General features: G+C 39.3%; 1 protein-coding gene across 2 annotated transcripts in view; it reads left to right on the top strand.

The window, feature by feature from the left end:
• TMEM144 (transmembrane protein 144) overlaps positions 1–18,972 on the top strand; it is a 57,791-nt gene that overhangs the window by 14,626 nt on the left and 24,193 nt on the right. For both annotated transcript variants that reach the window (XM_011959714.1, XM_011959713.1), the window contains 2 exons: positions 1,270–1,369; positions 3,585–3,665. In XM_011959714.1, coding sequence (XP_011815104.1) covers positions 1,270–1,369; positions 3,585–3,665 — 181 coding nt within the window. The remainder of the gene's footprint in view (positions 1–1,269; positions 1,370–3,584; positions 3,666–18,972) is intronic.

The raw sequence follows: 18,972 nt of genomic DNA, 5'->3' as shown, positions 1-18,972 counted from the left end.
TTAGAAGACAAAAGAGTTAGCTTTTAGATTTCCACCAGGATTTACATTATTATACCTCACTTATACCTCCATATGATTGCTTGTCATATCTAATAGAGGAAGAGGAACAGACGAAACATCCATCCATCCTGCAGATCTTTATAGCCACGAGAGTATTTCTGTTCACCCAGCAGATTCCACTGAGTTTCTGTGGGGAAAGAGTCCAATTTGAGATATGTTGCAAATGTGCATGCCATAGGTTGGAGCAACTGATAGCATATAGGGCATAGCAGAATGGGAGGGGGCCAATGATAACATAGAGATTTGATTACAGGTGATTAGGAGGGTGGTGGTATTGACACATGTGAGGAAAGGAAAAAGAACATGTTTGAAAGGGAAAAGGGTGGGTTCAGCTTGGCCCTTTCTGAGCATGAACATCCTGATGTTTCCACCATAGAAAACATCTGGTTGGAGATTTCCTCTTGATGGTTTGGAGAATAATATTAAAACTCTAAAGTAGGTCCAGGTTAGAGCTGTAGCACTGGGAACATGCACCTTTAGCTGGTAGCTGAAATCATGAAATTAGGTCAAGTACCCAAAGGACAATAAAGCAAGGGGACAAATATGTTCAAGGGAAAAATCTTTAGGAGGTACCTTAATCCAGAAGGAATGATGAAAAATAGCAGCTAGAGAAAGAGCTAAAGAGAGAAACAGGAGGAGAATCAAGTGATGAAGACATCATGGAATCCTAAAGAGGTAACCTTTCAAGAAGAGATTGTAGGACAGACCAAAAATATATATGCATATGGATTTGGCCCTCAGTGACCCTCAAAACATAAGAGAATGAATGTGGAAATCCAGAAATCCAGAAGACAAATCAGCAATCACGGAAGAGCAAATTCTAGGCCTGTTTTATGGCCAAAGACTTCTGCCAGTAATTGGCCCTCGTTCAAGTCTAAGAGGATGGTCACTGATAACTTATCACTGACAGCTTCCATGAAGCGTCACAGAATAGAGAGCTATGCTAAGGGTGAGAAACCCCTGTACAATTAGGAGTCCAACATTTTTCTTTATAGACTTTTTCCCTAAGCCTAGTTCTTTTAGCAATCATAATCATAAATTTAATGCCAAAAATGTGGTTATCTTACTTCAAAAATAAGGAACTGTGCTTTACTAAATTTGTCCAAATCCCATACACTTCAGTTGAAGTTAGAATAAAAACTAATTCTATTTATAAATGTATTTTCTATATTGGAAATAACATGTTTCTTCTGTGTATTACATCTACAGGGAACATTGCTGTTGTCCCAATTATCAAAACCATTGGATTAGGCCTTGGAATCTTAATCTGGGGATCATTTAATGCCTTAACTGGCTGGGCAAGCTCAAGGTAATTCAAGTCAAACTAGTTCAACTAAGATTTCCCGCACCCATATTCTATGTAAGGCAAGTGCTTACTGAGAGGAATAACATGTGATTCTTATTCTCACAGAGTTTATAGCTGATAAAACATACACATCAAATATGCCACCTTCTATTGCTATTTGCCCTAAATTCTTAATATTTAGAATATGTAGAAATTAAATATATTTACAGGCTCACGCCTGTAGTCCTAGCACTTTGGGAGGCCGAGGCGGGCAGATCACAAGGTCAGGAGATTGAGACCATCCTGGCTAACACGGTGAAACCCCGTCTCTACTAAAAATACAAAAAATTAGCCGGACGTGGTGGCGGACACCTGTAGTCCCAGCTGCTGGGGAGGCTGAGGCAGGAAAATGGCATGATCCCCGGAGGCGGAGCTTGCAGTGAGATGAGATCACGCCACTGCACTCCAGCCTGGGCAACAGAGTGAGACTCTGTCTCAAACTAAATAAATAAATAAATAAATATTCTAGATATTTGATCAAGATATAGTGTAGCATTAAATCTGGGAAACAGAGGTAGAGAGAGAAAAAGGAAACCGATGTTTATTGTCCCTTTCTATTGTGTGACAATTTGCTGGACATGTTCTATGCATCATTATCATCTCACTTTCACAAATACATGAAGTAAGCACTATCTTAGAGTAGATACACAAAGAGGTTAAGTAACTTACTGTAGGTCACAGAACTAAGAAGCTACGATTCAAACCCAGGTCTTCTAGTTCCAGAGCACATATTCTTCCCTCTAGAACAGGGTTGGCAAACCATGGCCTGGTTTCCCAGCCATTTCTATAAATAACATCTTATCAGAACACAGCCAAACCCATCCATTTAAGGACTGTCTATGGCTGTTTTTCTATTACAGTGGCAGAGTTGAGCAGCAAGGGAATAACTGACCCTCAAAGCCTGAATTATTTACAGTCTGGCCCTTGAGAAAAAGTTTGCCAGCCCCAGCTCTAGCGTTGTGCTGTCCAATAGAGTAGCCAGAAACCACAGGAGGCCATTTATATTTAAATTTAAATTAATTTAAATTGATAAAATTAAACCTCCGGTTTCTTGGTTGCACTAGCCACATTTGGTGTGCTCAGTAGCTACATATGGGGAGAGGCTACTCTTTTGTGCAGTGAAGATAGAGAACAGTCCCATCATTACACAAAGTTCTATCAGACTGGTGCTCTTGGTCAGCATTAAGATTAACATTCAAATCAATTTTGGAAAAATGAGTAGAATGTAGGGTGTTATTCTCATCTTACCTTTTGGACTCCCTTTCCACTCAAAGCATTATAACCACCTCAAAACAACAAAACAAACCAGCTTACTAACTTCCAATACATTCTCTCCCATCCTTTCCCCATTCCCCACCTCCTGCTATTTTCTTTTTCTTTTTCTTTTCCTTCTTTTCTCCTTTCCTCTTGCCCCTGGGTGGTTCTCAGTGATTCTTGGTGATGATCACAGCAATGTCAAGGTAGGAAATAAAGAATCTGTGGTGATGACAGAGTAGGGATATTTAACCTAGAAGTTTTTAAAAAGTCTACTCCAAACACTATACAATATCGTATACAATACAATATTGTAACCAATTAATTAACCTTCCATGAGTCAGGTGAACTATTTTTTCCTACTTCTTTTTTAGTCTTACTAAAGAGACGTTCATAAGTACTGTTATGTATACTAACTCATTTAATCTTTGTAACAAACTTATAAGGTAGGTACAATTATTATCCTATATTAAACATGGGAAGCTGGGCATGTTGGCTAATGCTTGTAATCCCAGCACTTTGGGAGGCTGAGGTGGGTGGATTGCTTGATTTCAGGAGTTCAAGACCGGCAAAACTCTCTCTACTAAAAATACAAAAATTAGCCAGGCTTGGTGACAGGCACCTGTAGTCCCAGCTACTTGGGAGGCTGAGGTAGGAGAATAGATTGAATTCGGGAGGCAGAGGTTGCAATGAGCCAAGATCATACCACTGTACTCCAGCCTGGGTGACAGAGCAAGCCTTCATCTCAAAAACAAAAAATTGGAAATTGAGGCACAGTGAAAATAAATAACTTACCCAAAGTCACAGCTAATAAGTGAGAGAGCTGGGATTTGAACCAGGAATCTGGCCCCGAGTCCATGCCCTTAAACATTACAGTGAAACATCTTAACAATATTTAATTTGATGTGACTTTCTGGATTTTCAGGTTTGGCTGGTTTGGATTGGATGCAGAAGAAGTATCAAATCCGCTGCTAAATTACATTGGAGCTGGGCTCTCAGTAGTAAGGTACACAGTCATTTCTAGTGATTTTGCTGTTCTTTAAAACACAGAGAGTGCTTTTTTAAGGATCCTTATATGTTTACATTTTTTACACCTACATTTCATAAAATCCACATGTTTATTCCTGAGATTCTTCATTTACAATGACTGGTTTTAGAGGACAAAAAGTGCCAGATTTGGGGGACAGGAGCCCCAGCTTTAGCTCTCCAAAACTCTGAGAACCTGGAAATCATTTAACTGCTCTTAAGCTTAGTTTTATCATCTGTAATATGTAGAAAATCATAACACATACCTTATCAATGAGAATGAAATATTTTGCAAACTAAAGCATGCTATTCAAAAAAAGCGTTCTGCTGGCTTCCTGATGCTCCTGGAGTAGTCACTGATTCTCTCTTCTACGTACGACTCACTTCCTGTCTCACCTAGTTTCCACTTCCCTGTCTCCTCACTCACTCTTCTCAACCTAGCTAGACAGCCACTCTTTCACCTGTGAGAGCACATACTCTTTTGAATGCCCATGTTTGGTTGCATCTGTGTCTAGCTGTATGCACTCTATGAATAAGGGTGAAAATGTCTTTGAATCTCTATATGGCAGTGTTCAGTCCATAAAACTTAACAGGAACTGGGTCACCTTAAATTTAGTCTTCTTTGCCCTCTGGATTCCATTTATATTCCCTGTCAGTTCTTCACATAATGGATAGTACTGCCTAGAAAGATTTTAGTACTTTTTTATTCTTCAGGGAAAGAACAGTATATTTGCCTTCCTTCAGCAATGATGGCTTTTCCCCAGCCACATTCAGGAACAATCTCTTTGTCATTGAAATGTTGCCTTAGAGAGCAGTCCCAGGCCAATTGGAGAAAAAAAATAACATAAATTATTCTAAAATAGCAGATTCCTGACTTTTTTTGGTTAGAGGCAATTTTATGTATTTCGTACAATTCACACAGAATTCTAACTCTGAATAGCTCTCTCAAAAACAATTTCTGTACACACCAAAACTGTAACATAGCATGGCTTAGTTTTGACTTAATGACAATTTAAGGCCAGTTTACCCAGTCTATCAGGCATTGTTTTCCTCCACATTTCTTCTTTATTTAGAAAAATACATTCTCTAAAATTGCAAATCAATTATTCATGTTCTACCACTTCCACCTATGTGGCCATGGGCAAATAACTTCAGTTCTCCAAGCTTTGGTTTCTCCATTTGTAAAGAGGGATAATAATAGCACCAACCTCTTAAAGTCTTTTGAGGGTTAAATGAAATAAAATATGTTTAGTGCTTCATATAGTGCTGATTACATGGTTAATGCTCTACATATTAGTTGCCATTACAATTATTTTATTAATAACATTTATGTTCAATTACTGTTTTCCTGTTGGGTATTTGTTGCCCAGCTTTATGTTCCACTAGGCAGTGCACCTGAGGAACCCTGTAGCTCAATTTGAACTTGGTCTGTAGCAAGGAAATTCAAGAACTCTTCCTGTAGTGCATCTAGGCTCCCTTCTATGTTTCTCTGCTAAGAGGAGTTTCTGGAATATGTCATTTCATTATTTTAACTTGGTTAAATCAGTTTGTTCTGAAGGGTATTCACTGAATAAACTTGGAGCTTCATGGTCCATATAAAGACACTTGAAATATGGTTGCATCTGTTTAGGATATTGCTTTTCTTTTTAAAATTAAAATTATTGCTTCTATCCCCTGTATAGTCTAATTTTTTTGTTTTGTTTTGTTTTGTTTTTTAGAGATGGAGTCTTGCTCTGTCACTCAAGCTGGAGTGCAGTGGCGCGATCTCGGCTCACTGCAAGCTCCGCCTCCCGAGTAGCTGGGACTACAGGCACCCGCTACCACGCTGGCCTAATTTTTTGTATTTTTAGTAGAGACGGGGTTTCACCGTGTTAGCCAGGATGGTCTCGATCTCCTGACCTCGTGATCAGCCCGTCTTGGCTTCCCAAAGTGCTGGGATTACAGGCGTGAGCCGTAGCGCCTGGCCAGTCTAATTTTTAAAGGTTGGTTAATTTCTAGCCTTACATTTTCTTTATGTGATATACAAAGTGTCTGTCAGTCTGTATACCAAAACCACTCCAGGTATTTTAAATAGGAGAGGATTTAACACAGGGAACTGTTTACAAGACCCAATTAAATAAGAAGAAGAAAGGCAGTGTCACCCAAAACCCTGAAGCCCACACAATACTGCTGAATTGCCTCTGCCTGACCGACTGCTCCTGCTGAAACTACTGGAGGCACCACCAAAACATAATGTCTTCTCCCATCTTCTCAAATGATGCAAGTGCCTCCCACTGGCAGAATCTAGCTGCCAATAAAGTTTGGGAAATGTAATTTTCAGTCTTCCATGCTCCATGGTTCAGGAGAGAGTGTGTAAGGATGAGAGCAAAGCTGATACCAAGAAACAATATTCAGGACACTCCGTTAAACATTTGCTTCCTTGAAGATCCAGGAGCCAGAGGTCTATAACAAGACCGATGTCCTTTTCAATTCAAATAATAATAATATGATTTGGATTATCTTTAAGGATCTGCTCTCCATTCTTTTGTCTTTTCATTTTACGTGCCTTCCCTGGAGGGTTATGTTTACTCCACAGCTTCATCTATTATTTTACAATGTGAGGAAACCCAAATCATTGTTTCTAGCTGTCACCTTTCCTCAAGCCACAGCCCTTCTTTCTTTTTTTTTTTTATTATTATTATACTTTAAGTTCTAGGGTACATGTGCATAACGTGCAGGTTTGTTACATATGTATACTTGTGCCATGTTGGTGTGCTGTACCCATCAACTCGTCAGCACCCATCAACTCGTCATTTACATCAGGTATAACTCCCAATGCAATCCCTCCCCTTCCCACCTCCCCATAATAGGCCCCAGTGTGTGATGTTCCCCTTCCCGAGTCCAAGTGATCTCATTGTTCAGTTCCTACCCATGAGTGAGAACATGCAGTGTTTGGTTTTCTGTTCTTGTGATAGTTTGCTGAGAATGATGGTTTCCAGCTTCATCCATGTCCCTACAAAGGACACAAACTCATCCTTTTTTATGGCTGCATAGTATTCCATGGTGTATATGTGCCACATTTTCTTAATCCAGTCTGTCACTGGTGGACATTTGGGTTGATTCCAAGTCTTTGCTATTGTGAATAGTGTCGCAATGAACATACGTGTGCATGTGTCTTTATAGCAGCATGATTTATAATCCTTTGGGTATATACCCAGTAATGGGATGGCTGGGTCATATGGTACTTCTAGTTCTAGATCCTTGAGGAATCGCCATACTGTTTTCCATAATGGTTGAACTAGTTTACAATCCCACCAACAGTGTAAAAGTTTTCCTATTTCTCCACATCCTTTCCAGCACTTGTTGTTTCCTGACGTTTTAATGATCGCCATTCTAACTGGTGTGAGATGGTATCTCATTGTGGTTTTGATTTACATTTCTCTGATGGCCAGTGATGACGAGCACTTTTTCATATGTCTGTTGGCTATATGCATGTCTTCTTTTGAGAAATGTCTGTTCATATCCTTTGCCCACTTTTTGATGGGGTTGTTTGTTTTTTTTTCTTGTAAATTTGTTTGAGTTCTTTGTAGGTTCTGGATATTAGCCCTTTGTCAGATGAGTAGATGGCAAAAATTTTCTCCCATTCTGTAGGTTGCCTGTTCACTCTGATGGTAGCTTCTTTTGCTGTGCAGAAGCTCTTTAGTTTAATTAGATCCCATTAGTCAATTTTGGCTTTTGTTGCCATTGCTTTTGGTGTTTTAGACGTAAGTAGAAAACTGAAACTGGATCCTTTCCTTACTCCTTATACGAAAATTAATTCAAGATGGATTAGAGACTTAAATGTTAGACCTAATACCATAAAAACCCTAGAAGAAAACCTAGGTAATACCATTCAGGACATAGGCATGGGCAAGGACTTCACGTCTAAAACACAGCCCTTATTTCTAACTATGGACCAAACTACACATCTCTGCACATGCTCCACAGGTACCTCCTTTCAGTCTTATCTGAGATAACACACAGAAGGGAACGATGCTGGTCAGCACTTCGCAAACACTAAACCATTTGTTCCTTTCTCTTTGCCTTCAACATTTCCCAATCAGAATTACTTTTCTTACTGGACCCTTCCCTGCAAACTGGTTCCTCTTCCTGAGTTCTCTGTCTCCATAGAAGGCCACAATTAAATTCAAATTAAAAACCTGTCATCTTTAATTTTTTTCCCTTTATATGTTATATCTAATCCTTTAAAAAAAAATGGAATGTTTCACAAGTTCTTCCTCTGCTTTCCCTCGGTCCCATCCTACCTACCCACTTGTATACATATGGTTGTAAAAAATCTCACATCTGGCTTCCCTGGTTCCATTCTTTCCTTTTGCCAGTATGGATAGCTTATATCTGCCCTACATCAGGGCATGTCACTGTCCTGTTTAAAAACCTTAAAACCTTTGAATGTTTCCCCACTGAATTCAGAATAAACCTGTCTCCTTAATCTGGCTTGTCCCTTACAGTGCATCTATCCAGTCAGTGTTTCTAAACATGTTTCACCTTTCTTCCTGTATTATGCATTCATTGACCCAGGATTACACCATACTCCAGACATTTCCCTCAGCCTTGAAGGCCTTTTCCTCAACCTCCTTGGCCATCATTTAATATCATTTGAGATTGTTCCATCCCATGTGAGGTTTTCTTGATTTTCTTCTCTCTAGTTAGAATCTTCCCCTAAACTACCAAAACTTTTTATGCTTCTTCCATTATTGAAACTATCAGAGTCTACTTTGTATTATTTATACAGTCTTCTTTATTCCTGAACTGTGATTTCCTGAAGGACAAGCCCTATTATTTTCTATATACACCCTTCCTCCCACCATCACCATCAAAGTTTCATATGTAGTGTTTTACACATAACTGATGCTTAGTAAATGTTTGTTGACTTCAGTTGTCAGTGTAAATGCACATGCACACACACAATTTTTACTAAGTGTGTGATGTATGGGATTGCAAATCTAGGCAAACTGGAAAGCTTGAAAATGTAAAGAAGAATCCTTGGGTAAAACATCAAGTTTCCTTTTAAGTTACCTATGCCTTTGACAGCATTCATAGACTTTATCATGGAACTTTGTATCTGATGTACTGCACCAAGTTATTTTAAGTCTGTAGCCCAAAAGACTTAAATTTATTTTGTGATTTATTCGATTTTATGTTCATATACATAAAATAAATTTGATTAACTTCTCGTTACTCACTGCCACCCACTCCCTTGATCTAACTCACTGGGACTCTTCTTTCTGATTTACCTATTCTTATGACTAGCATTAGTTGCACTGGCTCAAAATCATTGTGTAGTCCTGATTTCTTTTTCATGCTCAGTACCCCCTCACCCATCCATTTGGTAATTAAGGCTTTCTCTTTACTAACATGTTTTCAGATTTTATTTTGTGCCAAAAGTACACTGAGAATTGTGTACGCATTCTCATTTCATTTTCATCACAGCTCTGTGATGAGTGTATATCCCCATTTTTTAGATGAAAACTGTCAAGTCTTAGAGAGTGATTTGTTGGAGGGTTGTACACTTGTTTGAAATAAAACAATCAAGAGCCTTGTGTATAGTGTCCTTTTATTTATTTATTCATTTATTTTTTATTTTTTTACTTTAAGTTCCAAGATACATGTGCAGAACGTGCAGGATTGTTACATAGGTACACGTGTACCATGGTGGTTTGCTGCACCTATTGACCCATCCTTTAAGTTCCCTCCCCTTGCCTGCCACCCAGCAACAGGCTGTGGTGTGTGTTGTTCCTCTCCCTATGTCCATGTGTTCTCACTGTTTAACTCCAACTTATGAGTGAGAACATGCAGTGTTTGGTTTTCTGTTCCCATGTTACTTTGCTGAGGATGATGGCTTCCAGCCTCATCCATGTCTTTGCAAAGGACATGACTTCATTCCTCTTTATGACTGCAAAGTATTCCGTGGTATATATGTACCACACTTTCTTTATCCAGTCTATCACTGATGGGCATTTGGGTTGGTTTCATGACTTTGCTATTGTAAATAGTGCTGTGATAAGCATACATGTGCAGTAATGGGATGGCTGGGTCAAATGGTATTTCTGGTTCTAGATCCTTGAGGAATCACCATACTGTCTTCCACAATGGTTGAACTAATTTATATTCCCACCAACAGTGTAAAAGCATTCCTATTTCTCCACAGCTTCGCCAGCATCTATTGTTTCTATTTTTTTTAATAATTGCCATTCTGACTGGCCTGAGATGGTATCTCATTGTAGTTTTGATTTGCATTTCTCTAATGATCAGTGATGTTGAGCTTTCTTCATGTTTGTTGGTCATGCAAATGTCTTCTTTGGGGAAGTCTCTGTTCATATCCTTTGCCCACTTTTTGATGAAGTTATTTGTTTTTCTCTTGTAAATTTGTTTAAGTTCCTTGTAAATTCTGGATATTAAACCTTTGTTAGACAGGCAGATTGCAAAAAATTTCTCCCCCCATTCTGTAGGTCAACTGTTCACTCTGATGATAGTTTCTTTTGCTGTGCAGAAACTCTTTAGTTTAATTAGATCCCATTTGTCAATTTTGGCTTTTGTTGCAATTGCTTTTGGCATCTTCATCAAGAAGTCTTTGCCCATGCCTATGTTCTGAATGGTATTTCCGAGATTTTCTTTTAGGGTTTTTATGGTTTTGGATTTTACATTTAAGTCTTTAATCCATCTCGAGTTAATTTTTGTAGAAGGTGTGAGGAAGGGGTCTAGTTTCCATTTTCTGCACATGGCTAGCCAGTTTTCCTGGCACCATTTATTGAATAGAAGATCCATTCCCCATTGCTTGTTTTTGTCAGGTTTGTCAAAGATCAGGTGGTTGTAGATGTGTGGTGTTGTTTCTGTGTTCTCTGTTCTGTTCCATTGGTCTATATGTCTGTTTTGGTACCAGTACCATGCTGTTTTGGTTACTGTAGCCTTGTAGTATAGTTTGAAGTCAGGTAGCATGATGCCTCTAGCTTTGTTCTTTTTGCTTAGGATTGTCTTGGCTATACGGAGTCTTCTTTGATTCCATATGAAATTTAAAGTAGTTTTTTTTCTAATTCTGTGAGGAATGTCAATGGTAGTTTGATGGGAATAGCATTGAATCTATAAATTACTTTGGGCAGTATGGACATTTTCATGATATCAATTCTTCCTGTCCGTGAGGATGGAATGTTTTTCCATTTGTTTGTGTCCTCTCTTATTTTCTTAAGCAGGGGTTTGCAGTTCTCCTTGAAGAGGTCCTTCACATCCCTTGTTAGCTGTATTCCCTTGTATTTTATTCTCTTTATAGCAATTGTTAATGGGAGTTCATTCATGATTTGGCTCCCTGCTTGTCTATTGTTGATGTAAAGGAGTGTTTGTGATTTTTGCACATTGATTTTTGTATCCTGAGACTTTGCTGAAGTTACTTATCAGCTTAAGGGGTTTTGGGGCTGAGATGGTGGCCTTTTCTAAATATAAAGTCATGTCATCTGGAAATAGAGACAATCTGATTTCCTCTCTTCCTATTTGAATACCCTTTATTTCTCTCTCGCCTGATTGCCCTGGCGGGAACTTCCAATACTATGTTGAATAGGAGTGATGAGAGAGGGCATCCTTGTCTTGTTCAAAGAAATCCTTCTTAGTTTTCAAAGGGAATGCTTCCAGCTTTTGCCCATTCCATATGATATGGGCTGTGGGTTTGTCATAAATAGCTCTTATTATTTTGAGATATGTTCCACCTAGTCTATTGAAAGTTTTTAACATGAAGGAATGTTGAATTTTATCAAAGGTCTTTTCTGCATCTATTGACATAATCATGTGGTTTTTGTCTTTGGTTCTGTTTATGTGACAGATGATGTATATTGATTTGCATATGTGGAACCAGCCTTGCATTCCAGGGATGAAGCTGACTTGATCATGGTGCATAAGTTTTTTGATGTGCTGCTGGATTCAGTTTGCCAGTATTCAGATTCAGTTTGCCAGTACTGAGGATTAGGATTTTCACATCAATGTTCATTAGGGATATTGGCCTGAAGTTTTCTCTTTTCACTGTGTCTCTGCCTGGTTTTAGTATCACAATGATGCCGGTTTCATAAAATGAGTGAATGAAGAGTTCTTCCTTTTCAATTGTTTGGACTAGTTTCAGAAGTATTGGTAGCAGCTCCTCTTTGTACCTCTAGTAGAATTTCTCTAGTAGAATTTGGCTGTGAATCCATCTGGTCCTGGGATTGTTTTTTTTTTTTTTTTTTTTGGTTGGTAGGCTATTAATTACTGCCTCAATTTCAGAACTTGGTATTGGTTTATTCAGGGATTCAACTTCTTCCTGGTTTAGTCTTGAGAGGGTGTATGAGTCCAATAATTTATCAATTTCTTCTAGATTTTTCTAGTTTATTTGCATAGAAGTGGGGTTTTTTGTTTGTTTTGTTTTGTTCTGAGATGGAGTCTCACTCTGTTGCCCAGGTTGGAGTGCAGTGGTGCAATCTCAGCTCACTGCAACCTCTGCCTCCTGGGTTAAATGATTCTCCTGCCTCAGCCTCCTGAGTAGCTGGGATTACAGGCACCTGCAACCATGCCTGGCTAACTTTTGTATTTTTAGTAGCGATGGGGTTTCACCATGTTGGCCAGGCTGGTCTCAAACTCCTGACCTCAAGTAATCCACCCTCCTTAGCGCCCCCTCAAAGTGCAGGGATTACAGGTGAGAGCCACTGCACCCAGCCTGCACAGAAGTGTTTATAGTATTCTCTGATGGTAGTTTGTATTTCTGTGGGGTCAATGGTGATATCCCGTTTATCATTTTTTATTGTGTCTGTTTGATTCTTCTCTCTTTTCTCCTTCGTTAGTCTAGCTAGCAGTCTATATATTTTGTTAATTTTTTCAAAAAAACAGCTCCTGGATTCATTGATTCTTGGGGGGTTTGTGTGCGTGTGTGTGTGTGTGTGTGTGTGTGTGTCTATCTCCTTCAGTTCTGCTCTGATTGTAGTTATTTTTTGTCTTCTGCTAGCTTTTGGATTAGTTTGCTCTTGCCTCTGTTGCTATTTTAATTGTGATGTTAGGGTGTCAATTGGAGATCTTTTAGTTTTCTGATGTGGGCATTTAGTACTATAAATTTTCCTCTTAACACTGCTTTAGCTGTGTCCCAGAAATTCTGGTACATTGTCTCTTTGTCCTTATTGATTTCTAAGAACTTCTTTATTTCTGCCTTAATTTCATTTTTTACCCAGGAGTCATTCAGGAGCAGGTTGTTCAATTTCCATGTAATCTTTTAGTTTTTAGTGAATTTCTTAATCCTGAGTTCTAATTGATTGCACTGTGGTCTAAGAGACTGTCTGTGATTTCACTTATTTTACATTTGCTGAGGAGTGTTTTACTTCCAATTATGTGATCAATTTTAGAATAAATGCTATGTGGCACTGAGAAGAATGTATATTCTGTTGATTTAGGGTAGAGAGTTCTGCAAATGTCCATTAAATCCACTTGATCCAGAACTGGGTTCAAGTCCTGAATATCCCTGTTAATATCCTATTAATTTTCTGTCTTATTGATCTGTCTACTATCGACAGTGGGGTGTTAACGCCTCCCATTATTATTGTGTGGGAGTCTAAGTCTCTTTGCAGGTCTCTAAGAAATTGTTTTATGAATCTGGGTGCTCCTGTATTGGGTGAATATATATTTAGAATAGTTAGGTCTTCTTGTTGAATTGTTCCCTTTACCATTATGTAATCCCCTTCATCTTTTTTTATCTTTGTTGGCTTAAAGTCTGTTTTGTCAGAGACAAGGATTGCAATCCCTGCTGTTTTTTGCTTTCCATTTGCTTGGTAAATTTTCCTCCATCCCTTTATTTTAAGTCTCTGTGTGTCTTTGCATGTGAAATGGGTCTCCTGAATACACACTGATAGGTCTTGACTCTCTCCAATTTGCCAGTCTGTGTCTTTTATTTGGGGCATTTATCCCATTTACATTTAAGGTTAATATTGTTATGTGTGAATTTGATCCTGTCATCCTGATGCTATCTGGTTATTTTGCACACTTGTTGATGCAGTTTCTTCATAGTGTCATTGGTCTTTATATTTTGGTGTGTTTTTGCAGTGGCTGGTACCAGTTTTTCTTTTCCATATATAGTGTTTCTTTCAGGAGCTCTTGCAAAGCAGGCCTGGTGGTAACAAAATCTCTCAGCATTTGCTTGTCTAGAAAGGATTTTATTTCTCCTTCACTTTGAAGTTTCATTTGGCTGGATATGCAGTTCTGGATTGAAAATACTTTTCTTTAAGAATATTGAATATTGGCTCCCAATCTCTTCTGGCTTATGGAGTTTCTTCTGAGAGATCTGCTGTTACTCAGATGGGCTTCCCTTTGTAGGTGATCTGGCCTTTCTCTTAGCTGAGCTGCCCTTAACATTTTTTCCTTCATTTCGACCTTGGAGAATCTGATGAGTATGTGTTTTGGGGTTGATTTCTTATAGAGTATCTTAGTGGTGTGTTCTGTATTTCCTAAATTTGCATGTTGGCCTGTCTTGCTGGGTTAGGGAAGTTCTCCTGGATAAAATCCTGAAGTGTGTTTTCCAGCTCGTTTCCATTCTCCCCATCTCTTTCAGGTACTCCAATCAATCATAGGCTCAGTCTTTTTATATAGTGTTATATTTCTTAGAGACTTTATTCGTTCTTTCTTCCTCTAATCTTGTCTGCATGCTTTATTTCAGCAAGGTGGTCTTCAAACTCTGCTATCCTTTCTTTTGCTTGTTTGATTTGGCTACTGATACTTGTGTATGATTCACGAAGTTCTCATGCAATGTTTTTCAGCTCCATCGGGTCATTTATGTTTCTCTCTAAACTGGTTATTCTTCTTAGCAGCTCCCCTAACCTTTTATCAAGGTTCTTGGCTTCTTTGCATTGGATTAGAACATGCTCCTTTAGCTTAGCAGAGTTTTTTATTACCCATCTTCTGAAGCCTACTTCTGTCAGTTCATCCATCTCATCCTCCATCCAATTCTGCACCCTTGCTGGAGAGGCATTGTGATCATTTGGAGGGGAAGAGGCACTCTGGCCTTTTGGGTTTTTGGCATTTTTTCATCAATTCTTTCTCATCTTCATGAGTTTGTCTAGTTTTGATCTTTGAGGCTGCTGACCCTTGAATGGGGTTTTTTGTAGGGACATTTTTTTGTTGTTGATGCTATTGTTGCTGCTTTCTGTTATTTTTTCTTTCAATGGTAAGGTTGTAGCAGGACAAGCCGCAGACAAAACTCCTCAGACACCAAGTTAAAGAAGGAAGTGGTTTATTTGGCCTAGAGCATTGGGCAAGACTCCTGTCTTAAGAGCCAAGCTCCCCGAGTGAGCAATTCCTGTCTCTTTCAAGGGCTCACAACTCTAAGGGGGTTCACATGAGAGGGTCGTGATCGATTGAGCAAGCAAGGGGTACGCGACTGGGGACTGCAGGCACCGATAATCAGAATGAAACAGAACAAGACAGGGATTTTTACAATGCCTTTCCATACAATGTCTGGAATCTATAGATAACATAACCGGTTAGGCCAGGGGTTGATCTTTAACTACCAGGCTTAGGTCAGGCAGGCCCAGGCCTGGTTGCAGGTCTGGTTCCTTGGTTTTGGGTCTGGTTCCTAGGCGCTGGGCTACCTGCCTTTAGTTTTGCTGCTTTTTCCTTTTCTGAATATAAAACAATATAAAACAATATGAGAGGGTCTGTCTCTCTTCTCTCATTTCCTCCCTTTAGGACTCTCACTTTTTATTAGTGGGAATTCTCACTCTTATTTTTGCTACTTTTGTCTTCCTGTACAATAGATTGATAGTGATTCATATAGTACATTTGTGCTGAAGCGTTTTGGTGAACTAAGGTAGCGATGAAGCTTTTTATCATTTAGAAGTACAGGTAGCAAACAAAGGAGCAGTAAGTAGCTTCTTATTACTATTATAATTCCTATTATAAGAGTTTTAAATCCTCTTAGTGCTGGGAACTAATTTCTAAACATGGCCTCAGGATCAAATCTATGCCACACTTGCATGGGCACATGTGCCTGTTTTGTTATATCTTTAACTATGTCTTTAACTACTTGCCCTTGATAATCTGTATGTAGACAGCAATTAGTAAGGTTAAATTTTCTACAAAATTATCTTTCAGCTGCTAGCAGGTAGTTAAGAGTCAATCTGTTTTGACAGATAGCATTTCTCATCTGAGTTTCTTGCCGGGCCAGAACAGTCAAGGTTTTACCAGTTTTATTAGTGATGATCTTCAAGACAGCTTGCAACCATATGATTTGGTTGAGCAAGTAAATGGGGGTCCAGTATCCTCACGAGTCATCTTGTGCCTAACTGGCAGGCCTATAATATTATATAATTTTTTCAGGAGGCCGTTTATCATCTTTTTAATTATCTATGGCTACACTTCACTTTTCGCGGGAAGCATAGACAGAGAAGCTTAGGAGTTTGCCTGTTGTTATGGGCATTAGAAAGAAAGATGGTTTAATAGTGCCTATAACACAGCTACCTGTCCACTGCTCAGGTAGCTTAGCATAGGCCTTATGTCTACATATCTAGTATAACCTAGTGGGGTCTGTCCAGTCCCAGAGGGATACTGGGTGGGCCTAAGCGGTCTGCAACTTTGAGAATTTACTAAATGGATTTTCTTAGTATGGTTTGAACTGTACTAGGTGGCTGTTTTTGTAGTACTATTATACAGTTTTTGCCTAAGGCAGCTGAATCTTTCTATAGGAAGGGTGAAGTCCTTCCCCACTCTTGCTGTATAGTATTGTCTAATGATTGAGGCTTTTAGGTCTTAGAAACTATCAGAGTGATTTTTTTTGAGCCAGGAATTTATCAGGAACTGGGTCTTGAGCTAATTGTAGGTACTAATTCTTGGGCTTCCTGTGGTCATTGATCTCCCATTACAGTTTCTCCACATATATAGCATGAAGTGACATTGCGAGACTGGGCTACATGCTCGGCTAATTGCAAAAACAAATTTCTTGTTTTTCCTGGAATTTCTGGTACTGGCACATTCAGTTCATCATAGAAGTTTTGAAATACTGGCTCAGGAGAGCGTTTATAAACTTTTCTTCAAACTTTAATATTTACTTGAAGATCCAGTCCAGCCTCATCAATTTTTAGGGTTACACCTTCCCCTTTTTTCCAGCGAGGATTAAGGGGGTTAGTTATTACTGGTTCTAAGGAGTTCCACTGACTACTGGCACAGGAATGGCCACATTTCTCTTTTTTGAAGGTGGACAGGATTTTTTTTTTAATTTTTTATTTAAGTAGCCTAAATGACACAAGACCAGGATGTACATTTATTTTTACATAGTCTTAATTTATGATAAATGTACTTATTTTCTGTCATATAGCCTCTTTCTTAATTAAGAGAACTACATCATATTTTTAACTTATTATTATTAATGAGAGCACAGGCATCAAATTTTAAGGTGACTTGTTTGAGCACCTCTCTTTTTTTCTGTTTTGGCTAACACTTTGCTTGTATCGTTTATGAGCCTTCACCAGTCTTCAGTTTTTAATCTTATTTTAAAAACTCTGGTCATGCGAGGCTCAAATGGGTCATAGCACACATCAGGTTGGTCATTTCTCAGGCTACATACCTTGTATAGAATAATATTATGCAAACAAGTTTTTTTAGAGTTCCAGTACACTTATAATAACCATAAAATAATAGGACCGTAGCAACCTTTTGTCATACCTCAGTGACTTGATGTATACACTGGGAATAGCCTTCAGCTTGAGGAAGGTCAGTTGAAGTCCTTACTGTACAAGTTCAAATTTTAAGGAAAATGAGTCCTGCAATGAGTTTCCTCATGCTTCAGCTGTACGTGGACCAGTCAGCCTCCAAGTGTGACTAGAGCAGGGCTTGTCGTCTTCTTCAGAGTCACTTGGCAGGGATTGGTGAAGCTGCTGTCATCCAGGTACAGCTCCCAGTCTACTGATGTTTAAGATTGGTCTCAGAGGTTGGGCCTACTAGAATAAACTGAGTCTAATACCTCTACACAGTTATGTTCAACTGGGCTCTCTGATACATGGAGCAAGGTGACGGGGTTTAGGGTATTGTAAACTTCAATGGTTATGTGAGGATTTTCATAGAGCAAGCTTTGGTATCTAGTTAGTCTAGCATTCATTGGCTAATGATGTCCTTTAGTATTTATTAAAGTCACCACAGCATGGGGGGACTTTATGTTTAGGTTTTGCCTAAGAGTTAGCTTATCTGCTTCTTGTGCTAACAGGGCTGTTGCTGCCAGGGCCCTTAGACATGGGGGCCAGCCTTTGGAAACCCTATCTAGTTGTTTTGCAAGATAGGCCACTGGCCTTGGCCAGGACCCTGCAGTCTGGGTTAAAACTCCAACTGCCATTTTTTTTTCTGACACATGGGGTGTAAAGGGTTTTGTCAAGGGTTTTGTCAAGCCTGTTAGCCCCAGGGCTGGGGTCAACATGAGTTTTTCTTTTAACTCATGAAAAGCTTGTTGCTGTTGGTTGTAATAGATGTAGTTTATCTAATCTACATTTTTATTAACTGTCACCTACTAAAATATTGACTTAAATCCTGTAGCTATCTGATTTTAAGCTTTAAATTGATCTGGTATTCTTTGTGGGGCTCCAATTGCATCTAAATAGATGTGAGAGTTGAAAGACCTATAAGGGGCTTCTCTCGCTTTACAATGTCTTATTTTTTTCTCCTTCTGGTTGATGAAATGCCAGGGTGAAAGGGATAGCCAAATGGACTAAAGCACAAGTGCCACTTTAGTTATTCGGCAGAGTGCCCAGTAAAGGTCCACCACAACACCACCACACATCCGCTTGGGGATGAAGAAGGGCTGACTGATGGATAAGCTCTTGAAAATTCTGAAGCTCATCACATCCTTTCAAGTCTCCAAGGAATGCTAAGTTTTCTGCCTGTCATGAGAGACACTAAGTGACCTTAGTGTTGGGAGATGGAAGCTGGATGGCCCTCGGGGGCTGACCCGCAGGGTGCCGGACTTCGGGATATAGCAGAGAGAGCTTGCCATGACTAATTACTCCAGGCTATAGAATCCTGGAAAAGGGCTACCATGCAGCCTATGCCTGGCTAACTGGAGGACACCTTAGTGGAGAGGGGGACAATCTGGGCCTCTGGCCTGCCATGTTTACAAGCATAACAATTGCTTTTGTTTTTTTTTGTTTTTTTTGTTTTTTTTTGTTTATTTTGAGACAGAGTCTTGCTCTGTAGACCAGGCTGGAGTGCAGTGGCTGGATCTCAGCTCACTGCAAGCTCCGCCTCCCAGGTTCACGCCATTCTCCTGCCTCAGC

This window comes from Colobus angolensis, unplaced genomic scaffold (assembly GCF_000951035.1).
Source record: "Colobus angolensis palliatus isolate OR3802 unplaced genomic scaffold, Cang.pa_1.0 Scaffold5, whole genome shotgun sequence".
NCBI lineage: Eukaryota > Metazoa > Chordata > Mammalia > Primates > Cercopithecidae > Colobus > Colobus angolensis.
This window is presented reverse-complemented; position numbering and strand designations above follow the sequence as displayed.